The sequence below is a fragment of the Tenebrio molitor genome, chromosome X (assembly GCF_963966145.1).
Source record: "Tenebrio molitor chromosome X, icTenMoli1.1, whole genome shotgun sequence".
In the NCBI taxonomy this organism is placed as follows: domain Eukaryota; kingdom Metazoa; phylum Arthropoda; class Insecta; order Coleoptera; family Tenebrionidae; genus Tenebrio; species Tenebrio molitor.
In genome coordinates, this window is record NC_091055.1 from 3873905 (window position 1) to 3901367 (window position 27463).

Consider the following 27463-nt stretch of genomic DNA (forward strand, 5'->3'; position numbering starts at 1 on the left):
AACACCTAGATCAGAGCAGAACGAGTACGTCAAGATAAGAAAAATAAAGCATAAAGAAAAAATAAGGATCAATATCAGACAATTGTAAGCAGGAATAAAATAAACGAAATTTAACAAATAGCACAAAAATGAAACAAATATGGTAATTTAAAATTAATGAAAGAATCTATTGACAAGAATCTAAAGAGAAAAAATGGGAACATCTAATCTGGAGGAGGATTTAAAACTTTCAAGAAACAGAATAACCACACAAAGATGCTGCAATTGCAGAAATACGAATGAAAATGGATAAAATGAAAGGAAAATGAAATAACCAATAAATATGAAAAAAGAAGAGCCAGCTGGTCATTCTGTCATAAAATTGTAAAAATGGGAATAATAAAGGAAATTTTGCAAAAACGATGAAGACTGAAAATGTAGCTGTGGCTCTTGAAAAAAACAATTTAACAAATTTATGTTAAAAAGGTGAAAAATGGTTAATAAAATATCAGATGAGAAATAAAACAAAATACTTACTTACACCAGAACACAAGGAGCACGTCAAGATAAGAAGAACAAAGCATTAGGAAAAAATAAAGATCAATAAAAATAAATTAAGATTTATTTACAAAACAATGTACAAAAAAGTGTTGATAAAATGTTTTCAATGTTGTGAGTGCGTCTAGTAATTTTTTTAAATCAAAAAAATAAACCTTCATTTGTGCAATAGCAATTTACTAAAACGTCACAGTGCGAACTTCCATTAGAGAATTTACAACCAACACGTTATCATATTCAGTAACACGTTTAAACGTTTTTGGGATGCACTAAAACACACAACTATAATTCCAAATCGACAAATTAAACGTTAACACCCCATATTAAAATTGCATGTGATGTAGCGTAAAAGTTTTTCATCTAATTCTCCAATTCTCCCATTCCGAGGGTTTTATCTCCACATCACCTCAACCCTTTCGGTGTGGAAGCGGCATTAACACGCCATATTCTAACGACTCTGGTTCCACTTTTTCGGTAAAATCCCTCGAACGCCGAAATAATGACCAGACAATTTATAACGTGTCGCGAGTTCTCCACATATTACATCGTCGCAAGACTGCCATCTTGGATTTGAACGTATTGAAAAACTGAAATAAATTTGTATAGAAAAATTCTTTCGAGTATAAGCGATGTTTATAATAAGAAACCAAATACCGATAGCGTAAGAATGTAAATAAAAAATTGCGGAGGGCTGGAACAGGTATTCCGTAAGGTAAAGCAAAATGGCGAAAACGCGTGAAAAAGGGAAATAAAGTGACTATTTCAGACAAATAAAATCAATGAAGGAAAGTCGGCGTTTTAAAACGCAAAAATACTCATTTCTTAAGCAAACACTTTTATTTTATTCTGACAGAAAATGAACAATGTTGAATCAAAGATTTTTAACGACATAATCTGCAGTAACAATTTATGAAGTTTAAAAATCATTTTTGTTGAAAGTAATGAGGATGATATTTTTTGTGGAGTTGTAAATGATGATTGGACTAATGACGTAAAGTCAACATGATATTTGATGAGTCGTTCTATATAAATATGGCCTCAGCAAAAAGCTTTGTATTTTTTCGCGCACAGATTTGTCACTGGCACTATTATTTCTTTCTGTTGTCCAATCGGGGAAAGGTATCAGAATGTAGTTTGAGGCCGTTTCGTCGGGAAAAGAAAAAAAATTGATGTAATCTATTAAACACTAAGATTAAAGACGTTATTATAGCAGGTTGGAGACTGTAGCAAAAACAAGTCTTGTAATGCGTTTATATCAAGAAAAGGAGAGGAACACGTAAGAAAACTCATTTTGACTGCAATTACGTTATGTTTTAATTAATTTGCGTCGGAAAATTGAAAATTAAAAACGGAAACGAATTTTTGTACTTAACGAGAACTATTTGCGGAAGAATTGTTGACTACAATTGAGCGGTGAAGATTTTCGTGGCGAACCATTAATTAAAAAAGCGAAAGGTAGTCGGACCGGAGGAACGAGAAATAAGTGACATAAAGGAAATAACTTTTTACATATGGAGGTGAAGTCGAAACGTGGGGATGAAGATAAGAATACGAGCGATAGCAATCAATAATACCGTCCTTAACCACCGCGTATCAGATGATTCAGAGGGATGATGGTGATGGGGAAGAATCGGAGGGAGTTGTGAGTTGTTATATTGTCGGGACTGCAACACGTGACCGAACAATCGCACATGGTGTAAAGGCTTCGGAATCATTAGTGGTCACGGAGGTCTTCCGATAAAGGCAACACATGTACGCCGCCTCCGAGTGACGCCAAACCGTCGAATTTATTCAAGAATCTTTCTGATGTTAAAGTGCGATTTATTCCGGTCGGAATTTAGTGTTGTGTTTTGGCCCGGACGAGTGGCCCGCAGCTCGCGAGGTGTTTTATGGCAAAATAAAAATTTTGATAAAATTTATTTATTCACTCCGGCACAATAGAAGCGACGCCCCTCGTCCCAAAGGAAAAGCTCAATAGATCAACGTCAGCATTATTAAATGACATTTAGTCTACTTTTAATTACTCATTTCCAAAGAAGTTAATCCTATAAATCTTAAAGTAAGCGAAAATAAATTGGAATTTTTCCCCGCAAAATGTAATTGATGTTGCGTGATACTTTTTTAAACGATTCTCTAAGAAAGTAGAAAATTTTATGCATAAAGCGTCAAATTAATGTTTCAACGGTTTTAGGGGCTAATCCGGAGTGGGTACGGCGGAGTCCGCGTCGATAACCGGTCATTAACGAAAAACGGATATCTCTTCAAAACAATAAATTAAATAGCCTCACCCTCGGCTAAAATATCGCCATCAACAAAACTTAATTTATGTAATTGATTTGAGAGATAAAAGCATCGACGCCGCCATATATTTGCATAATATCAATGAATATCTCACTAGAAAACATCGCCGACATATCCTCGATCGATCCGGATGTTGAAAAAAAACTTAATTACTTTACGGCCACGTAAACGCTCTTGTAATATCAGATTCCGTCATTAAATCCTGCCGGAAAGAAATGATAATAAATCTTTACACTTTCTGTATCTGGCTTACTTACTAGCTGTCCTCAAAGCTCTCATCAGTTCCCGTCTCCTAAAGTTATAGATAAGATTCATTGGCAAAGTCTTTCAGTTGCATTAGCACGATTTCAAATCGAGCAAGTCCGCAAAAAATAAATACGTTTTTTTCACCATCGACCCAGGGACGTACTCAGCTTGATAGCCACCTCGCCGATTTTAATTTTTCCAAACAGCCTAATTAACATCATTTCCAAGGATACGAGACATCGCCGCAAACAGCTTCGCGGAAGTTCCATAAGCGCAAGGATTGTGCGAATCGATCCCGCAGACAATTTTATTTCATTTCGGCTTACTACAGGGGGTATTTTATACAGGTTGGCTGCTTTTATTGGCGCAGTGTTGCGATCTCGCTTGTTATTGCAGATAAAACATTGCTTACACCGGATAAAAGTTGCGATTCTCCCTCTCTCCTCTCTCTGCATCTTGCAACTTGCATTGCCGACTTCGTGCTCCTGCTGCCTCCCCTGTTTGCTCTCCTGCCCATAAATTCCCTCCTCATCTTTACGCCATTATCGGAATGGTCTCCTTAAGCATTCATCATTTTAATTTCTCTACTTAACTCCCGAAAGCTCTCTCTACCTGGCCCAAATAAAATGCTCACGTCATTCCTGCTTCGGATTTTAACGCGTCAACTCCAAATCTCTACTACCACTCCACCAGACTGAAACATTTTTAAACTTGATCCCTAAGTCCTTCCTGATCAGCTTCTCGCTCCTTCTGGCAAATCACTTCTTATCTTTATTTCTACTTTAATTTGAAAACATTCCATTTAATTAAAAACAATCACGCTGCATCGCGAAGTGCCTAGGCCTACCTGGAATGTCCGAGACAGGGCCGCATTTTCATAAAAAGTAAGAGGGCGTGCGTCACAGACGATGAGGGTGCGAATTTCAATTTATTTTCTACACTGTCAAATTAGAGTTAATTTTGTGTAAATTGTCAATCCACAGTAAAATATTGTTTTTGAAAATTTTCTTCAAATCGACGATCCCACAGACATCCCCGAACGTTACAATAGGAACCATAACGAACTTAAACAACGATTTTTCTACTTTTGTTTTTTACCAATTTATGTAGGTATACAGGGTGCGTCCTAAAAAAGCTATATCTCCGTTATTTATAGCTCGATGTAAATAAAACAAAAACTGGAAGAAATCATTCTAAAAACACTATTTATAAGCACAACATAGACTAAATCTTCAGAAAGTATTGTTATTGCGTTTCTTTTCCCGTTTTTATTCATCACTTTTAATACCAATGTCAGCAGTCCTCAATAGTGCATTTCAGTGGTTTGAAGATCATTATTTTTTTCTCACTAATTTTTGTTTTAAATACGCTTAAAGATACGTTCATACTCTGTGAGACACCCTGTATATTATATAAATTATATTATTATGGATAACAGTATGTACTTGGAGGAATCAGGAACAAGCCATAAATAATTAATGAGTCATATGACGTCATAGTCAATAAAGATGATTTTTGCAAATCAATAAAGAGTCGCTTTCCTTGTTTTCCAGCCCGAACCTGACGACAATTTGAGCGTGACGATTTTAGAGTGTCGCGTGACGATTTTAGCGTATCGCATGAAACTAATTCACTGCCCGTGTGGTGTGCCTAAAGAAGTTTTTACTTCAAAAACTCTAGTAACAAATTAGTGTTTCTTAACCCTCTGCACATGGAGTAATTAAGAGTCAAATTTGGAAATTTGCTTAGATTGTAATAGAGACAAACACATATGTAATTCAACAAGTAAAATAAATATTCCCGCATTAATTTTACCATTTTGATAACTGGCATATTTGTAATTTCATTTTTTAAAATGTTGTTCATACATTTTGAAGCTATTGCAACATCGCAACTAAGCTAGAGTGATTTTTCGAACCTGAGTCAAATCAGAATATAAGATTGTCATTAATGTCATTTTTGATAATAATATGTAGTAAGTATGTAATTTAAAAACTTTTCAAATTAGATCAAATTAGAATTTTTTATTAGGTATTCAACTTAGATTCGTGTGACATAAATATTATGCATCATTTTTAATACACCCTGTATATAGTTAAGTCAAAAATATTAATTAATACGCAAAAATGAAATAAGATTGTTTGGGCATAAAAGGTGTAATTTAAAATGATGTGAGATTTGTGGGGGTTGGGGGTGTGGGATGTAGAAATTGCCCCCCTCGAGGATGGAATCGTAAAATATTCAGCGGTGGTGGTTAATATTTATTAACGTCTTGTTGTGAATATTTTTGTTGAGTGATCGTTGACTACGAGGACGTGTATGGAAATAAGTTTAAAATAATGTAAAAATATGGAAGCGCCATTAAGGTATTGAGTGTGGAGAAAGAAAATCTTTTGCATCGTATTCGATACAGCGTTTGTACGTATTTGACATTCTACGCGCCGAAGTCGATGAAACGTCTGCAGATTCCTAAGAAGCAAACGGATCCCGAATTGTTCAAGTTGAATGTATTATGTCAGACAAATCATGTAACCATCGTAATTGGATGGCTAAATTTGATACCGCCGTTGAATTTGGTCAATTATGAAAGTTGAAGTTTTTCCGCGTGTGTTTTCTGAAATGGCAGTTAATTCCGGCGTTAGCGCGACTTAAATAATGTCGTCGTTCATGGACACGCCGGGATTAACACTCGAAATGGGTCCATGTTAAGCAAAAAGAACGAGAGATAAACTCCAATGAAGGAGCATTATTTATTCTTATCGGCACATTTTACTGTATCGTATCGGAAAGATTCAAGAATGGAATTCGAGACGATTTAGTTCCGTCAAACTTATAAACTTATACCTGAATTTAAGTTTTTCCACTTGCCGAACAATATTTTTATTCACAGTATTTTCAAGAAAGTCCATACATAAATATTCTCGCAAAGTAAATGTTGCAAAAGTGATTTTACAAGCCGACTTCCCTCCCTTCCGGCTCTATTTTCTTATCTCACTGTCACGTATATTTACTAGTTTTTTCCTTTCAATTTTATGCATCATGCATTATTTATCAATAGTTCGGTACTCTGATTAGGGTTGGCTCTTTACCGACCCGAACCCCAACTGATCGGGAGGTGATGAATCAGAACTAAACGCTTCCCCCTTATTGACTAATGTTTCCACCGAAGCTGTCATTTGACTTATTGTCAGGGGACGGATTATTATGCAACGATAAGTCCCATATTTTTACTAGATTAAGGCCATCTGCCGACTTAAACCACCATAATTACAAATGTTTCACGCCAAGATTTAAATCGCACGCTGCGAGGGCGCTCTCGACGTTCCTCAATTATCGAATCAAAATAAAAATACCCCTCTCGACTCCTCCCCATTCGAACACTCTCATCCACAAAAAAAAAACTACTACTCCTTTAACGATACGCTTCTACACTTTGCACCAATAATGATCCATTTATGCACGCTTCCGTTATTATTAAATATTGCTTGAAAACAGAAGACGATCAAATTCTGTTCAAACACAACACACTTCTAACGGGCGTCCAAATGAAAAGCTCATCAAGTTGGCTATGACTTTTTGATGAAACAATAGAGAGCGAAAAAGGGATGATGCCTTCTTTGACAGATGCCACTTCACGATGCTGTGAAAACTTCAAACGCTACTTGATGAACTTTTCAATTGAACACTCGATATTATTTTTAAGCAAATTTGTAAAAATCAACAGTTCGAATTGTAAACGATTGAAATTAATCGCTCTAACTGTTCCAAAAGAAGTCGACCGGATTCAAATCGGGTCCCGGCGATGGCCATTTCGTAAATTCAATCTACATCGTGACAACAGTTTTAAAAATACTGTGAAAATATGCAGACCAGACTGTTTGTAAACACACACTGACCAGTTTTTACAGGAAATTTAATACAAACATTAATCTGTTTGCCGCAATTGGCTCTTCCGAGAGATGATAGGAGCGTTTGATAACCTCATTCAATTCAGCCAAACATTACAAGTGTTGTTGAAATAATTATATGACAATATTTGATGGATTAAACTCCCTTGACGACAATAACCAAGGGCCGTTTGCCACGTACGTGCTTGGAGAAGGACTTTGGTGGTTTATGTTATTTTATGAGACGTTTTACAGTTTTTCCCATTCGATCAAACCCACGCCTGTGTATCATAAGAACTCTAAAAAATATTGCTCACGTACGTAGATCACTACCTAAATCATATAGTTGGGGGAGTGGATTGGAGTCGACCAGAAAATAGTGTAAATATTGCCGAACAAAAGTGCGATTAAAAGAAAGTACATATTTGAAATTCTTGTCTGTTAATGGAAATTATAACAAAATCAGTCGCCAAATAAAACGTGTTTTAAAGACGTCATTTTGAAAGCTAGTTTACGAACTGTATTACAGTCAACTTCTTAAATTATAGTTTTCTATGACGTTTCATTAAAAAACATAACATTCATGCCCATTTTACGACTTTATAATCTTACTTTATCGGAGTATAAACTTGTTTATTTCCCATATTTCCTATTTGGAAACTTAACGCATATCGGAAACTGCATACAGCTTCATGAATTTTTAAATACCTGCTGTTGAGAGTATACGTCTAATAAACTCTTCGCACTGAAAACAATGTTTGTTGAGTTTACACACCAGAGGCACGAACTTTTTTAATAGAAACTTTATTAGCAAAATTCGTTAATAGTTATTTACATTACAAATGCGGTAGGCTACATTTTACAGCGCGAGGTTTTTAGATTGAAACACGACCGCGCAGCGGGAGTGATTTAACAAAAACCGAGCGATGTAAAATGCCTACCGCATTAGTAACGTATTAATGTTTTTGGCTGATAACTCGTTTTCTCGAATTTGAAATTTGTTGTAACCAATAATTTTGCAAAATCTGTCAAAGACTGACATTTGATTAATAAAATACCAGAATGTAATCTATTATACCGATAACTGATATGCTTACGATTTATACCACAAGATGGCGCCATCAGAATTCACAATTTTCTCAGAAGAAAACAATTAAATTATGTTCATTTTCGAAAACTGAACGGATCAATGGTAGCGGCATCTTGTCTTAGTATAAATGGACTTTATTTATATGATAAGCTGACAGTTTTTTTGGAGGTCCCTGAAAGCTTAAAATCTTCGTGGTATTTTACACACCCCGTGCGGTAAAATAACAGAAAGTTTGATTAGTGTGTAAAAATCAAGATACGGTAGCTGTTCAAAATGTGTAAACATATCATTCAGAGTTGAGGAGGCCAAAAAAAATGTTATACTACTTTAAGAGGCGTAAACATTTTTTCAAAATTGTCACAGGCCTTTTAACGTTCCAGTATTTAATTAGTCAGTCTTTAGAACTCTACGTGTACAGAAGATTTTAAAATTAAAAAATGTATAAACTTTTAATGTAATAATTGGGATTTGAATGATTTACATATTGGCGGATTTTTCGTCGGCGTCCGTTTAAAATGTTTTGCGCCAAAAACAAAACCCAATAATAATTGACGCAAAGCAGTGTATCACACGCTGTTAATTTTTCACTTTACGGTTAAAATTCAAATCACACAAACCAGTCAGCCGAATCCATCACAAAAATAATTCGATATCATAAGGTGGTAGTCCTGTCAAAAACTGACTAGTACAAATACGATTTTTACAATTCGAAGTCATTACTATTTTGGCATTTTTACCGATCACGCGACGTGTACAAAATAACGAATTTACAAAAATGTAATTGTACCCTTGCAGACAAACCTTTGTGGCTCAAATTACGGACCAATGAACGTGAGCATTTACTAACCAAAATTGAGTTAATTAGATTTACGTTAAGTGTAAAGCAAAAATGGAGCAAACAATGTTCAAAATGATTTCTTACGCCAAACTGGACACAAAATCGTTGTTTGTTTTTATTAAAAGGTGGCTTTTTTGCGCGAAAAACCTAGTGTTGAGTTAATCAAAGTTGTATTTTCGGTGCTGACATCTAGTATGATTTTCAGGGAGTTGTTATTTTCAATATAATTTCCACCGATGCAATTTCACTCCGTCCATTTTCTCGTAGTCTATTTATACAAAGTAATCCAATACCACAATATCCTTTGATACACCAATACTATTTTCTTTTTCTCATCTGTAACAGTCTTCCAGAGCATGGCAATTCTGCTACAAATTGTATTATTTTTTAGTCAAGCTCAAGTAAAAAAAATGTGCATACAGGACTTTACATCTGAAGTTAATATCAAATTGATTGGAAAAAGTTTTGTAAAATAAGTTCATTAATGTAAAATTTGTACATATTTTTAAAAAATGGTTAGATTTTTTTTCGAATTTTTTTGTCATAATATTGTCTACACTGAGTGATGAAGTGTAAAAATTTTATCAACTTAAAATTAATTCTATACATAGATAGACGCTTAGAAAATCAATTTTTTTATTTGTTAAATACAATATTTAATTATAAAATCATTATAACCAATTACATCTAAGCAAAATTATTTATTCCACGTAGCAATTAATTAAAAATCTATCAGATCGATAGCAGGGGAGTTTTTTGAGTGTTTAAAAAATTTAAAATTAAATTGAGTATAATCTGAAATTTTCCTCCACTAAATTTCTTATTCAATAAGTCGATATCAATTCTGGCACAACAAAGATTAAAATGGTTTCCGTACTAAATCTACTATATTTTCATTCGTTCACGATGTAATAAAATCTCATATGTTGCTGTTCTATTCAGATTCGGATTGCTTTATAAATATTTTGTATGTTTAAAAGCATGTTATAAAGTGGCTACTGGGAATAAAGTATGTAACGTGCATACCTAAATAAATAATTTTTTAGATAACTAATGTATAACCAATTTACAATAACAATGAACAGGAGAAAAAAAAATAGTACATGGTTCTAATACATTGACCATTTATATTTTTGTCACATCCACGAAATGATTTAAAGCTATCGGGCCTTCAAATAAATATATATTTAGAGTAGGCGTAGGCGACATTCTAATTCTGTTAACAGTGTAAAGTAATTTTTGTAGGTAACCAATTATTCCCCGGAGTTACACAGGTTACATAGTAAGCTTTTTCCTAAAATTCATATTGTCATATTCCGTGGAGGGGGAATAGGGAGAATGCATTACAAAAATTAAAAATATTTTCTAACCTAATTTTATTTCGTTAAATTGTCAGACGTTTCTTGTGTCATTTTCTACGCTGGAAAAATGTTGCAAACAATTGAATTTCCATAGGTTGCTCTAAATATAAATTTATTTGAAGGCCCGTTATTTAAACGTTGTTTTTTAATAAAGAGTTTTTTCAAAACAACAAACACTATTAATCAATTTTTGCAGTTTTATAAAAATTCCAAAAAAATATATAAACATTTTAAAGGCAAAAACATGGTGCTAAAAATTTAATCTTTGTCTCATTTTTGAAGCATTGCTAGTTAGTGCCCTGCAGGGAGGAGAAATGACATAATTTTCGAAATTTTAAAAATAAAATAAAATTTATGAATGTGACGGACGTGTTTGCACAATAATTTTTAATATTTTAAAATTATGTACATATATCTTAAATTTTCAAAGTTAATGAGAGATAAATTTTATATGATTTGAATTATTTTAGGCATTGTGAGGCAATAAAATTTGGAGTCATAGTGGTCTTGCTCTCCTTGATTTTTTATTGCAAATAATAATTCCCTCCCCGTACAAATAAAAATATGGCAATGCTTGTTTTGGGCAAACAACAATTTATTCATGTAGGTGAACAAAATATTTGTTTTTAAATTTAAGCGTAAAAAAAATCATAAACGCAGATCATGTTAAAAAAATTGTATTAAATTTTTTCCTAAACATAATTTCCCCGTATCTTTAAATCTTGTCTTTTGCATTTTTTTTTTTAATTGTTTTGCTGATAGATATGTATTTATAAATTTAATTTTGCCTAAAAATAATTACTAAAAAGTAGGTATTCAACGTATCCAAACAAACAACCCTTAAATATTAGAAGAAAAGTTACAAAGAAGTTTTTTTTAAACTTGATATAATTTGAACATTTTGAAGTCTCACCATTTTTTTTTCGATTCAAACAGATTCGAAAAGTGACAGTAAACTGTTTTTTTATAGGATCAAACAAATTATGTACATATATACAAGCGTATTAAAATGTTGGTTTTAATTTAATTTGGTGTCATTTCTGATGAAACAAAAAAAATGCAAAAATTACTTTACCAAATCTTGTATATTATATGTTTGCAATCGAATAAAATCTTGTTGGGATAATTTACGCCCTATTTACCGTAATTTGATATGTTTTGTAACTTTAGCTGTGCCATAAAGTGGTTACAAAAAAGAAGCTGCGTAGCGTATCTGCATGAATAATCCTTTAGATAACCATCGTGTAGTTAGTTCAGTAACACCAACTTGTCGATGTCTGCAAATTGCGGTTCCACGCCGAAAACCCCAAACCCTTTCAGACAGACCGCCGTGTGTAAATTCCGGCGCTAGCTATATTTTCATTTTATTTTCACATTTCACCTGTCAACTCGTTTCCTATATTAGGTAACTGAATTGTATGAAGTTAATTTCGGTGGTGACGATGTCCCTCATAGAGAAAAAAATGGCAAGAATTTATATTACAATTAAATTAAGTTCCACGTGAAGTAAATTTAGCCAGTGACGACGTCTAAAAAAAATAAAAGTCGGAGTATACGAGACGCTATGGTTGTCCTAAATTTTAATATTTTCATTTTGCATGAGCTGGAGCTTAATGCATTCGAATGGTGACCTATATTGTTTAAATGATCGCGGGGGTTGTACGAATTTGAAGGAGACGCGATGCGAAATCCAGAAAATATTGTACGGGCCGATTCGATAAATATGAACGGGGGAACTATGTAATTTTTAATTAAATCTGGACCATCCGGAGTTGAGTTGCGTCGAAGAAAAATGTGTTCATCACGCGAAAATTCCGCGAAGAACGGCGAGATCTCTAATTGGAAAATAAGAATTGAGCGAGATAAACATTCAGAATGTGAGCCGTACATTCCTAATTCAATAACAAGAGCAAAGCTCAAAGAACCACCTCGAACATTAATAAATGAAATTAGCTATCCCTCAAAGCCTGTCAGCTACGCCAAGATGAGATCTGTAGGAGACCGCTTTGGTCTTGTAAAAGTATTAGACTCACCATTAGAAGTGGCGCCTGTTGAAGATGCCGCCTGGGCGAAGTAGAGGATGCTGGAAAAAATGAAAAGTCTTTGACACTTGCTCTTCCTGCGGAACATAACGGCGAGTCCGTGCACTCGGTTCTTTCGTCTCGCACGCGTCTTCGCCACCAAGGGGACCTCGTGTTTACGTCTTCCCAGGTCTGACCGTCATATGTTCTCTCGTCAAAAACCGGAGAAACACTAACATTTCTGAGAGAGTTTTGCCGCTGTACCTTCGCTCATGCGCCTTTTTCGATTTTCGTGCCGGCTTTGGCCAATCACGCACCGCAAGGTCTTACCAATAAACCAATAGGAAAATCAAAAGACGTTACATGGGAGGGTCTAGAACATGTAAGATATGTAATTAGAATTATAACACATAGGTAGGACTAACTCTAAATAAAAGTTGTAATGGGCACGTGCTCCACCACGTCGGGACTCCTTCCCCCGCGTCTTGATCGCTGTTTGTTCGCTCGCTCTGGGTCGACTCTGATGGGAGACGTCTTCGAGATGCTCTTAAATTGTCGACGCTTTAGACGACACCGGAGCGAACGCGATTTTTGTTGACCGCTGGATCGTCCAGATTAATTGCACAACATAAAACCTGACCTCAACTTTGTAAATCGATGAAATATATAATTGTTTCCGGACCATATAATCAATTCCCATATATCTACCCTTTCCACCTTGAATACTTTTCGTTATCACAGTTTAAGTTTCGTAATAAAAATTTGTTATTCCCATTTCTTTTATTATAACCGATTTTTACGTTTACGTCCACATAAATTAATTCAGAATGGACCGCATATTCTTCAAAATTACCCTTGACTTCTTCTACTCGAAAGAGAGAAACCATTTTTTAATAACATTGTATTTACTTCAATCGTAAAAACGTTCAACTTCATTTTACAAGATCATGAAAAATAGTGGGTTATAAAGTTCAGAAAAGTAACAATAATACCATGTTTCTTTTTCTATTTACATCTTCTCTGATCCCTCAAACAACCAATTACGAATATGTAGATTCTATTTTTATAACGTGAGAAATTATGTTTGTTTAGGTCTTTTTGCAAGAAAGAATCAGGATTAATACGATTTTTTTTAATAAGTGTCATATTTCGATAATCATCTCTATCTGGAAGAAAAATAAATTGATCCATTTAAATAGATATTAGATATATTTACATCTTCATATCTTATTTTTTAGACGATCCTCATTTGCACCGCGGTTGTTTTAACTTTTCTTAATGTCAACGTTGTCTCCATTAATCTGGCAACAGCGTAAAAGTTCTAGTAATATTGACCAAAGTTGGTAGGAACTAGAATGTCTTAACCTCAAACTATTCCGACATTTTGTACGAATACAAAATACTAAAAAGAAACCGAAGTAAATGATGAGGGGAATGGGAATTTGAACCGAAGTATATTGCAAAATAAACAGGAAATTAGATAAGGACAGTTGAAAAAATATTTCTCTGAAATTTTTATAAATAAATTATATATCATAATTAATGCCCGTTTGCACCGTCGCACTAAGCAATGCTTATAAGTATTGGATAACAATGTGATTCGATTACTTAAGCATTGCTTAGTACGACTGTGCAAACGGGCATAAATGCAAGAATAATTGTCGTTGATTTCTCAATAATTGGCTATATTTTATTAAAATGTGAACAGAACAGCTTGACATAAATTACAAATAGAATTAAACTACAAGGAAATACATACATACATAATAATGGTCTTCTCTTATTAAATGAAATTGGTAACTTAAATAGGTACCTATAACCTCAAACTTAAGCATTGCTTAGTGTATAAAGTACATGCCCTGGTAAAATTACTTATTTCTGTCTAAAATGTGAGATAAGCCACAGAAATGTTAAATTTTAATGAGTATTCCATTCACCTGTCATTTGTTAAAAATGGACCAATAAAAACACAATTTTACACATTTGTTACCATGGTTTCAAAATATTCCCACTCGTGGAAATTGTATCGGTAATACCACTAGTGATCCCAGCGATAATTTTAACAAATGAATGCAGCCTTGAGAATTGCTTCCAAATGGACTCACGTGTCTTTTTTGTCTTGTTGGAAACATTTTCTTCGATTTCTGCGTTAATTTCTTCTTCGGATTTGCTGCCAAATTGCCAAAGTTGGTTCATGGAATAGTCCTCCTCCGTAGTCCAAATTATGTAGACTACTTTTCAAACTGGTTTCACTCATTCAATTGTGCTTGCGAATCTCACTCGTGCTGACGCACTCGTGGATTCATTCCCAAGCACAATTGATAATTCGAGACCAGTTTGAAAAATAATGGACATAATTTGGACTACTCGTGGTATTATAAATGAATACAGGCTGTTTGATGAAAAACGCCTCAACCCATAACTTTGTTATTTATTACCCGATTTCAATGAACAAAAAAATCAAAGATATGGTTTTTTCAAGCGCTACAAAATAGCCATTAATTGGTTTATGTTCGGCGTTATCTTTAATAGCTAACGATAGTCAACTTTTTTTTTTTTAATGGACACATGTAGCTTTTTAGGCTTGGTCTGGTAAGGTTTTTTTTTCTGGATCTAATGATGTATTGAAAGTTATCATTTGGTTCATAGCTAACTGAAAAAAAAAAAACATTTTTTTGTGGTTCAGCTTAATATAAAATTTTTAAGAGTGCCGTGAAAAACAATCGGAATACAAAGTACGATAAATGTCATCTAAACGTCAGCTTAGAAGTTTTCATCTGCTTTTTTAACCTTTTTTATGTAAGTATAAATAAGTATAAAATAACATTGTCAGTCATGCAGGATAGCAGTCATTTGACTATTATTTTATGTTCGAGTGTAATAAAAATCATAATTAGTCAAAAACAAAAAGTTAATAGAAAAAATTATTATTATTATTATTAACTCTTCAAGATTGCACCTGAAAATTTTCAAACTCACACTTGACATTTGTTGCTATTTGTATTCCAATTGTTTTTCACGGCACACTTGAAAATTTCATAATAAACTGAACCACAATTAAAAATTGGTTTTTTTTTTTTCAGTCAGCTATGGATCAAACGATAACTTTTAATACATCGTTAGATTCAGAAAAAAAAACTTTATCAGACTGAGCCTAAAAAACTACATGTGTCCATTTAAAAAAAAAAGTTGACTATCGTAAGCTACTGAAAATAACGCAAAAAAAAAAATTTTATACCTACTTCGTAGCGCATGAAAAACCATATCTTCGGTTTTTTTGTTCATTGAAATCGGATAATAAATAAAAAAGTTATGGGTTGAGGCGTTTTTTATCAAACAGCCTGTATAGGATGCCCACAATTAGGTACATATTGTCTTAAATTAATCGACAAAATTTCACTCAATTTCGCTCAAAAGTTGTAAAATTAATAATGATTAATCGATTATTATATGAATTTATCTGGAGAAGATAGAAGAAATTCACTAAAATTGAATTTTATAAAATGTATCTATGTGTCCATATTATTCTACTTCTAATATGTAGTTCTGAATCTTTTGAATCGTGTTTGATGATAATGAGAAATCCTTATGGGTGCTTAAAATTTAGAAAATAAAAGAAACTTTCGTGGCACTCTAGAAAGTAAAAACACTCCCACAACACACCTGTGTGAAATGGCATATCGGTTGAGAACCCCTGATCTAGAGAAACCAGTTGATGACAAAATTACACCATTATTTTGAGAAATTAACAGCGAGTTTTACAGATGTTAAAAAATTAGATCATTTTGTTAGCTCATGGCGATTTAAATTTTGTAATTCTATACGATTACAATCTTTATGTATATGTCTTGTTTTTCCAGTCTGGAAAAGAAACGCAAGCAACACACAACATTTTTGAAGTTTTCAAAAAAACAAAAGTAGAGGATTTAAAAGAGATAAAGATAATCCCTATTATAAAATCAGAGCTTCTCTCTGTTTGCAAAATCATCGACGAGAGAAAAGTACCTAATGTTAGATTTTCAAAATATAGAGAAAAGTGATACAAATTATTCAAAGAGGACAAACACAATGTCATAAATGTTAGTTTAGGATTTTCGTATGAGAAAGAAATAGTGTTTTAATGTTTGAAATTTTTACAAAAGAAATCATGAATTTGGCCAAATTGTTTTAAATTGGAGAAGATATCGGAATCAGTTCATTATTTTATTTGCAAAATCGCGTCATTTGTTAAATGTTGTATAATTATTGCTATAAAAAGAAACCACAAATCGTGAGTATTAAAAAAAAACTATATGTGTTAAAGACGAAAAATAACACTACAACACAAGGACCACATTCAAGTAATGTCATATTTTGAAGAAACTATGTACCTACCAAAGAGTAGAACAAAGCTCAGAGAAATTTTTGAAATTGTTTCATATACAGGGTGGACCATCGTATAGCATATTTGCAATACAACCCTTTTTAATTATTAAAAAAAATTGAAATTTAGAAGGCATACTCTTAAATTTCCGATGTACGAAATGGCCGAATCATTTTTTATTTTTATAAAATAAAATAAATTTGAAATTTGACTTTGATAGCGTTTTATTATTAAAGTAATAAAACAATCCGGATTTTTTTTTACAATCTTACCTACAGGAAAATGTATATTTTTATTATAGCAAATTTACATTTAATTTAGGATAATGACTGAAAAAATCGACATTTAACAACTACGAACAAAGTAGTACCTAGCATTTTTATGGTATCTAGTATTTTAAAATGACGGAAATCATCAAACGGTGGTAAAATTTGATTTACAAGGGTCTCCAATAAGTCGTCGGCACCTTACAAATCCAGGACCGTACCGCCACTTATGATTTACAGCTCGTTCCTTGCGGTAAGCGACCATTGTCAATCAAGAATTATGATCGAGGGTCGTCAATAAATTACTCACGTTTTGGTACCAAAAATTATTAAATTTCAATTAATTAGTATTCCGAGTTCGGAGCTTGGTAGGAGACATCCTGTTGACCAAGTAAAAATGTTTAAAAAAAATTGCTGTCACTTTGAAAAAAATATCAAACTTACCAATATTTGTTCAAAAGTACTTGATTAATATTCTATCGGGCCTTCAAATAAAGATATATTTAGACTAGGCGTAGGCGACATTCTAATTCTGTTAACAGTGTAAAGTAATTTTTGTAGGTAACCAATTAATCTCCGGAGTTACACAGGTTATATAGTAAGCTTTTTCCCAATGTCATATTGTTATATTCCATGGAGGGGGAATAGGGAGAATGCACTACAAAAATTAAAAATATTTTCTAACCTAATTTTATTTCGTTAAAATGTCAGCCGTTTCTTGTGTCATTTTCTACGCTGGAAAACTGTTGCAAACATTTGAATTTCCATAGGTTGCTCTAAATATAAATTTATTTGAAGGCCCGTTAGCTACGTTGTACTTCCCTTTTGAATAAAAATTGGAAAAATAAAACTTTTATTTTTTCGAGATAAAGCTGTTTTTTCAAGAAATGTCTTTTCATTTATATTTTAATATTTTACATAATCATCCTCACCATATTTCAAAATGAATGTCAACCATTTATATTTTTTATTTGAAGAAAACATAATGAAAAGTTTGAACCTTCAGACCTTTGTAGAGATCCCCCTATATTTTTTATTTTATTTTATTTTTTCGAGATTCCTGAGATTTTTCTTTACAAGACCCCCCAACTTGGAATACGTTAATTTTGCGACACCCTGTATAGGTACAAGGTACAATTATCAGTTATCACCCACGCATATCACTGTAGTCTTGTAACATGAAGTCTTAGTTATCTATTGAATATTAATCGCCTTAAAAAAACATAATATTAATTTATTTTAATGAAGTGTAGATTACGTTTGTATTGTATTACATTTTAATAAAATTTTATATTCTAATACGGAACACTATACCTATTAAAAGATATTTAATGGAAAGCAATTTCAAACAAGCAACTCAAAGATTAACATTAACAGTGATTCTGCGAATTAAAATGTATTTGTAGTGATACCACAAATACGATAATAAATCCCCCAAGAGTATAAAATAATTATTAAAATGACCTCACAGTGCGCATAGTGATAATCTTCGCAAATTTTTCTTTGCTTCGTAATAAAAGTGTAATTCTTACTTGTACTTAAGAGTAAGACAATCACATCTTACAGCAAATCTACAGTTGCCTATTATCGATTTCTTTGTAAATTATGTATGTAACTGTACATAAATTTCAAAACATATTGTGCGCAACAATTATAGGAAATTGCCATACAAATTTTGTTGACCAAATGTCTGATTTATGAACTTCCTTTCATAAGAGTAATTTGACATTGTTATGAAACATTGTTGATAACATCGATGTAACAACATTTACGTTAAGTGGAAATATTATAATTCAAGCGAGCTAAAAAGATTATTTGACTTGAAAAGCAGTTATCTAGTAAATTCTGTTAAAACGCAAATTGCATTAAAACTTTTTCCATAAAAAAGAGATATAACTATATATTTCACCTAGTAATTACGAATTGAGGGAAACGTTTGATAATCATCGCTCCTGAACTCGGAGAGTATTTTTTTAATCTATGCTAAATTGAACAGATACCTCCAGATTTTTTTTATAATTAGCTCATCCACAATCTTTTCCCAGAATGTCACATTGCTATCGATTTAATTATGCAAATCGTGTCACAACCCTAAATAAGCGAATTACCTTGGAGGAGGTTGCTGGAACAATGATTAGTATTGGATCTGCCCATCATAAAGTTTGTGCATAAGTTTGTACAAAATGAGTCCCCAGACGTTTTAGCCGGAAATGAAGCAGCATCGAGCAGACATCTGTCGTTCCCTTTTGATTTGATATGAACACAGAGATTACTTATATCGAATGGCTGAAAATGCGTCATGAACCCTCCTACCACTCTTTATTGGGATGCGGTTGACCACATGAACATTAATAAAAATGAACAAAAATACGCAGCCACGGAGCGAAAAATAATTAAAAATCGTGTGAAAAAAATTGATGAAGTATCTAAAATTATACAGTCTTAGTTTGTATTGTTGGGACGCTCTGTATGTTGTGTAGAAACTTAGAAAGTCGTGAGAACAAAAATCGTGACAGTTTTGATTTTGAAGTAGTTAATTCGAGATTACTGTGTAACTGTCAGATCGAATCGTTGTGGCAGAAGTGAAGTGAACACCTTCAGATTGGGGGAATTATTCATCAGTCCATTAAATGAAAGTATAATTGAAGGAAAATTACATTTATATGAAAATAACCTGTGCGAGTTGGTATTACAATGCGGGAGAGTCCGGAGGGCAATGTTTAAAAATTTTCTGGTTGGTAAGATATCATGAGTCGAGATTAGCATTGCCAACTTCATTGAAATGCGGTGAACGAAAGGCGTCAAGACGTCCCATGGGTGCGTCCTGATGATCTGTCAACATGCGTCATGTCTCATCTAAGGTTCCACACCTCACTGTCAAGTCTTATTTCACAGTTGCTGTTACGTTCAAAACCTTATCACCATATTTCTCCGTCTCGTTCTTTATCCGGGGAGACAATGGACGAAACGAAAGAGTTCAGGAAGGGGTGTATACTGGTCGTAATAGAAGAATTTAATTTGGTATGGAAGTTAACATAGTTTACATACCCCACTTCAGGACAACGTGTCTCGGCTATTTAACCGAAGAAATTTCGCCTGGAATTATTAAACTTTCGTTTTTCTCCGCCGCTTGACGATTATTTCTTTTATCAATAGCATCGGAGTAAAAGTCGGGTCGTATCTTCAAAAATTCAGTCCACGCCTACTAAATACCCCAATAAGAAAACTTTGGCAAGTTTCGGTTTTATTTTACTCTAGAGTTCGTCTGCTAGCGGCTAAATGAGAGCTATCTTCCTCTCTACACGGTCATCTCGTGGCCAGTTTATAAATCAGCCCAACATTCAGAAAGTTGTCTTAACGAACCTTTGCTAGTAGCAACGATCAAAAGTCAATAGCCAATTTATTTTCACATTCAAAACCTCATCCCGACCCTAGATCCGTTTTCTATATTTATATTCTTTATTAAATTTTTTATTTTTTCTTCGTAATTAAATAATTCGATTGCAACAATACGAGTTCTAGAATCAGAACACCACCGAGAGGGCTTATTGATTATAGCCTGTTTGTCGTTAAAGAAGCAGAAATCTCTCAATTCACCCCTTTTCGTTTTACGTCTCCCGCTAAATACTAATGAAAAATTTAATAAAGTCTATTCTGTAGTGGAAACACAAAAATGCAATCTTACCCACAATATATTTACAAAATCGCAACACTTGTGGTATTTCTCTTGCAAATGCAAAGCTCTTACATTTCACAATTACACTGTATTCTTTGCCTGTTTTATACTGAACGAAAACAAAGAGGGTCATCGTAAAAGCTTACAAAAACGATTTGATAATTTTTATTTTTTAAATGGTCTACATACTCATCTAATTAATTTGTCTTGAACTGATCACGATTTATCAATTAATTTGTTTCTATACGAATGGAGAAAACTTGCAGAGACCGATTTTTTCCTGAGTCGAAAAACGTTTAAAATAGTTATTTTCAAATGAGTAGCGCTGTCAGATTACTTTTCAGGTATGAGGCCAAAATTTGAAGCACGAGGCGGTAGCCGAGTATTACAAAACAGGCCCAATACAATTGTACATTTTGAGGTTATCTTTGACAGATGTCAAGTTAGGTATATGTATAAACGGAAAAGTGTATATATTTAGTTATATACAGGGTGTAACAGAAAAAAGTGCATTAATTTTAACTAGTAATAGGACTCACCTACTAGAACTTTTCTAATTTTTTTTTTCTAAAACAAATTCTGAAGTGTTTTAAAAATCTAAATTTACTAAAGATTTGCTTACTCGCCTATGGAACGATTTTAATCTAAGTACATTAAAAAAAAGAAAAAAAAGTACATTTAATAAAGAAACAAAATAAGGAGGTAACAAAAAACAAACGAAAGTGAAACCTTTTTATTCATGAAGCGCAATTGTAACTTCTCATGACATTCAAGAAAAACAGCAGTAATAAAAAAAAATAACGAAAGTGAAACCATTTTATTTATCAAATGCAATACGAAGGGAATTAAAACATTCAGTTTTTACAAAAAAGTTTTCAGATTTATAAAACTGCATTCAACGTGAACGGCACGTCAAAATAAAGGGGGGACAAATGGCAATTCAATTTTGCATATTCCAAGAATCCTTATTTAGAAAGGTTGTTGTAACTGATGAGTACTATTACCAGTTAAAATGAATGCACTTTTTTCTGTTACACCCTGTATACCACTTTTCACGTTATGTATCTCAGGAAACGAACACGAAAATATAATTTAAAGAAATTATCACGGTTATAATGCTGCCTAACAGTAATGCTTATCAAATAGGAAATAAAGTTTGACACATTAATTTATAAATTTAAAAATTAGATATTAAAAAATTCCTTATACAGTGTCTGTCAGAAATCCACCGACAAACTTTCAGGGCCGATTCTATTATCAAAAATAGGCATAAAACTCCTAATACATATGGGGTAAAAAATGCTTAGTTTGAGAGATAATCCACAAAAAACGTAAAAACAATTACGATCTGAATCCCTTATTGTTTTTTAATAATTTATCTGTGCATTGAACAGGGAAGGACAAAATTTTGACAATTTTTGTAAATTGTATATTGCTCCTTTTTATGTTTGTAGGTTTCATCAATAAATTCCACCCAATTGCTTTTGTTGCTGGTAACACTGTTTAGTCGATTATCTCCCAAACCAAGCGTTTTTGACCCCATTGATATTAAGAGTTTTATGCTTATTTTTGATCATAGAATTAGCCCTGAAAATTTGTCACTGGAATTCTGACACACCCTGTATAATGGATGTGTACAATTATTCAAAAACGTAATGTCTGAATGTCTAAATAAAATAGGAGATAAATTAATTCCATTTTATTATACAAAAAACAAGGTGTATTTCTTTTTTGTCTATACTTTAACAGCTTTTTCATAATTTTCTTAATTGTTTGAGCTTATTTTACACAATATTCTTTTGTTCAACGACTCCTAGATCCTGATTTTTTCCACGAATCCAATTTTGCCATCCCAATTCCTTTAATAATGACATGCAAGACATGACTTTGTTTCTGATGAGGCGTGGTTTCACCTTTCTACTTCCTTTAACTCGCAAATTATAGAACTTGGTCCTCACATAATCCCCACAATATTATTATTACATCCGATTAAAGTTGGTGTTTAAATTACAACGTCTCGAAGCCGACTTAGGTATTAACCCGATCTTGGTTAATGAAACAATTAACGCACAAAGATACCAAACACTCCTTCTTGAAACACTTTTAAATCAACTCGGATGAATTAACAAACGACTATTTTCAACAAGATTCAACTACTGCTCACACGCCACGAACAACAATAATTGAAACACTGACCAATATTTTTAAGCTCTATTTTCTCTAATCACTTAGTTTTGCACGTTTGTTAAAAGTTTTTCTTTTTTCAATTAATTCAATTAATTGACGCGTACGCCCATGTGTGTTGTCAAACACGGACTGTCATCATCAGTATGACCAACATTTGCATTCCCAACAGATGAAAAAACGTGACGATCTTTTACGGTCACTAGGTATAAAGATTTAATGACATTTGTTTGTAGTGACGCAGATTAATTCGTCACGTTACAGAAGTACACTTGTGTTGGTAGACGGTTGGAAAGGAGGGGCCCTTTGTCGTGTTTGTTTTCTTATTTGAGTCGCGGCCGTTGGGTTTTGTTGCTATAATACGGCTTTATTCTTTTTAGATGACAATATGGGATCCATATTGAAATCGGAATAGACTTTTAAAACAAGAAAACATATCCTATTTACAAAGATATGAAAATATCCTGTATATTGTATCATATCAACAGCCGTAACATAAACAAAAGTAAACAAATGATGTAGACGTGTCAAACAATGTTCCGTTTCTGGTCTTCCGAGTGAGGAACACGCGTGGTCACAGATGTGCCTCACTCATTCCGAACTTTGACTTTTCTAAATCAGTTCTTGGTTTGAGGGGTGACGTTCGATTTCATATATCAAGATTACGAAACCCTAGGTCGGCCCAGTTCATTCTTGCGTACTGCTCCACTGACACCAACTTAAATATTGACGGTGCGTGTAAAACAACATTCCAAAGGGCGAGATGTAACACCGGTGGTGAGTGTGGTAGGTGTAACGGCAATATGATCCGACGCTTTTAGCTTTTAACGGCGAATTGATTGCGTTCACTTTCGGATTATTACGGTTATTAAAAAATCGTAAAAACGAATTTCTTGCCCCGGGCCACTTTTCACAGGATCAGGATCGAGCATTGCAAGCTTGTTATAATTAAGAATCGAAAATAAGGGCGGACGCGGAAGTGGGGCAACCTCTGCCGAAGCTCTGGAACAGTCCTGGTAAATCATTTCAATGTAGAAATTCGTGTACGGTGGTTAAATTCAAATCTGAAGTAGAATAATAATCGGCAAGGAGGAACTCTCCTCGGATGGAAAATGCAGCTCTCCAGATAGAAAATAGAAAAAATGTACCTACAATAAATTTTATTTTCGTTCAGTAAACATTTCTTGACCTTTATTACGATGTTCTTTGGTGAAACTCGCCGTTAAATGAATACTTCGATTCGACTACAAATTGAGAGACGTAACATCAACAAGTCAAAAAATATATTTTGCATACGAGATTACGTATTTCATCTCCGATGACAAAATTATGTGGTCTATCCGATCCGAATTTGTAAAGCGGCTCTGGTTGTTAAAAACAAATAGGTTTGCTGTAAAAGAAGAGTACACTCGGCTGCGCCTCGGCCAGGAAACTCAGACTCGGACGAAAAAGATGCACTTTTTGGCCTTGATACACAAATAACTGTTTTGTAATTTTTTTGAAAACTACAGGGATAATATGTGGAAACATTTGGGTTGAAAAAAGAGCCTTAAAAAAACATCAATTTTTAATTTTTGTAAAAAAGATATATTCAGAAATGGTTACAGAGTGAACCATGGCTGTTTGACGTTTAGAAAATCGTAATGGGACAAATTCCTACAATGCGAATCTGAAATAATATTTATTAAAAAATATCAATACATAGGTAGGCGTGTAGAATGCTGTCAAAAGATAATGCTTCATTACTAATTATTTTTATATACAGGCTGTTTGCTAAAAAACGCTCCAAGCCGTAGCTCGCAAGCCGTAGCTGCGTTATTTATTGTCCGATTTTAATACATAAGCAAAAAAAAACGAATAAAATGGTTTAAAAAAACACTACAAAACGGCTTAATTTTTTATTTTTTCAACATTAATTCTTATGTCAAATAAGTGTCAATTTTATTTTTTTAATAGAAACATATTTTTTTATTCTGGTAGAGAATTTTTTTCTGATTTTAATGATGTCTAACACGTTGACTTTTGTGCAACAAAAATTCAAGAAAAAAATAAACAAAAATTTACGTTACGATGCTCTATAAATGAATTTTTAAAAAATCAAGCGCGCCGTGGAAAATAATGACAATGTTATAAATAAATGTCATTTCGTCATTCTTCGAACGAAGCATGAACATTTGTCACTCTTCCAGAATTTAAAAAATGTTTATACAGGGTGTCTCGAAATTCGCGAATTGAGAATTCAGAACGTGAAGGACCCAGTGGAACTCGAAAAAAACTTAGAAAAAAAATTCGCTCTTCCTGAAGAAGATATAATCACTTTAATTGTGTTCAATACATAGCAGCCTTTATATCCACAGTGACAAAATACTATTCTAGCTATGTTGCCGTTTCATTTTTAAGAAAAATTAAAAAAATTTAAGATTTTTTTACTCCAAAGTGAAGCTATTCTTCAAAAAATAGTTTTACCTTATTATTTTCCACAATCATCTACAGCATAAATCACAATAAACACTGAACTTTTCAGCCGGTATTTGAAGAAAACGCACTTCAAAGAGTCCACCTTCAGACCAATGTGTCTTTGTGGTGGGAGTCCCGATTTTTTTTTATTTCCATATTTGGACTACTGAAGTGATCCCCTACAACGCTCTTAATTCGGAATTCGCGAATTTTGAGACACCCTGGATGTTTCCATTTAAAAAAAGAAAGTTGACACCTATTTCACATAACAATTAATGTTGAAAAAATAAAAAAAACATCAACACAACATTGTAGTGTTCTTTTAGCCATTTTATTGCTTTTTTTGTTTATAAAAATCGGACAATAAATAACGGAGTTACGGTTTGCGGCGTTTTTTAGGAAACAGGCTGTAGATAGGTATATAAGAAGAGAGTTGGCAACACAGCCTGGTCTGTCGTTTGCGTTCTGTTCTCTGTGATTAATTCTTCTTTTAAGTTATTTAAGCGCGATTTAATTGTTGAATTGTGCTTGATAAGTGAATTGAAGGTAGGCTTTTACTATTTATTGTGTTTGAATTGAAGTTTTCGCTTTAATTTTTTCAATAATAACAATTGTTTTTGTACTTCAATTTATCAGCTAGTGCGCGATAAGCGACTGGCTGTGTGTTAATTCTTGCTGGCGCTATTATAACTTGTTATAATAATTTTGTACAAATAGTCTGTTCCGTTTGGAAGGGTGTTGCTAGTTTAAGCACCTCGCTAGCTTTAAGGTTGCCAGACTATCCAGTATCATGGTTCGTAAGAAACCTCCTTTAGTTGCGGATAATCCTAAGGATGTTTTGAAATCTGCGTGTCCTGGGTGTAAGATGGAGGTGGATGAAAGTACAGGCATTAGATGTGATCTTTGTAAGTCTCACTCACACATCAACTGTATGGATGTTGCACCTGAAGAGGCTCAACTCCTGCTTCGCATTCATAGAAGATCTTCTCACTTGAAGTTATTGTGCTTGAACTGTGAAAGCGTTTTTCAGTGCTCTCCTTTGTCTCCGATTGATCCGACTGTTCCTTTAGAAGATAATGTGTTTTTGAAGTATGTTAGGAATATTGTTAATAATGCTATACAGCCCCTTCGAGAAGAAATTTTTAAATTACAGAAATCTGCTGCAATACCACATGAGGTACAACCATCGATGTCTTATGCTGCTAAGGTTCAACAGTCTTCTGATAACAATGTTATCTTCAAGCCCAAATCTGCTAAACAATTTGTAACACAGACGAAGTCTGAAATCTTGAAATCAATTAATCCATTGCATGAAAACATTGACATTACTAGAGTAAAGGTGGCTTCAAATGGTGGGTTAATTATTGGTTGTTCTGGGAGAGAAGATGGAGATAAACTTATAAAAGTTGCTGAAACGAAATTGTCAGCTAAATATGACATTAAGAAGTTGGCTCCGGTTCTGCCTCGTCTTAGAATTGTGGGCATATCTGAGGATATTGGTAATTCCGAATTTCTTGATTACTTCAGGAAACAAAATTCGAGTGTAATCACTGATGGCTCTGTCGTCAATTTGCATAGATTTTGGGCTATAAAGAAAAACGGTAAAATTTTTCAAGCTGAAATTTCTGTTGATTTGGATACATATAAATGTTTGCTTGAATGTGGCCATGTGCTTGTTGGTTTGAGTAGTTGTTCTGTTTATGACGCGGTCTCCGTGACTAGGTGTTACAGATGCCACGGCTTTAACCATAGTGCTAAATTTTGTAAGAACAATCCATTGTGCCCTTTTTGTGGTAAATCTCATGAAGAAAATGCTTGCGTAGGTGCTGATAATGAAACTAATCCCAAATGCCGCAACTGTAAGAACATTCGCATGTCGCAAAAATTAGATATTGACTGTAATCATGCAACATTTGAGCATGAGAAATGTTTTGCTTTCAAACTTGCCACGGCGAAGTTCAAAGAAAATCTGTTTGGCATCACAACTGAGCTGCCTGTGAGCAAAATTTCTGATGGACAGCACTCTGTGGCTGGTGATAGCTCTAATAAGTGACTAACTAATCTTTCTTCCAATCAGTGTGATAAAATAATTGACACTTTTTCAATATTTTATCAAAATGTACGTGGCCTTAACACCAAATTGGTGCAATTTTATAATGCTGTATCTGTTCTTGATGTTGACGTGGTTGCTGTGACGGAAACATGGTTAAAAGACGATGTATTATCTACCGAATTG

General features: G+C 33.5%; 1 protein-coding gene across 2 annotated transcripts in view; it reads right to left on the bottom strand.

Moving 5' to 3' along the window:
* LOC138139739 (neurotrimin-like) overlaps positions 1 to 12627 on the bottom strand; it is a 133965-nt gene extending 121338 nt beyond the window's left edge. Inside the window, exon 1 of one of the 2 annotated variants that reach the window (XM_069060187.1) lies at positions 12294 to 12627. In XM_069060187.1, coding sequence (XP_068916288.1) covers positions 12294 to 12390 — 97 coding nt within the window. In that variant the 5' untranslated portion in view covers positions 12391 to 12627. The remainder of the gene's footprint in view (positions 1 to 12293) is intronic. The other variant, XM_069060188.1, reaches the window with a different exon arrangement.
* Between the last annotated feature and the right edge of the window lie 14836 nt (positions 12628 to 27463).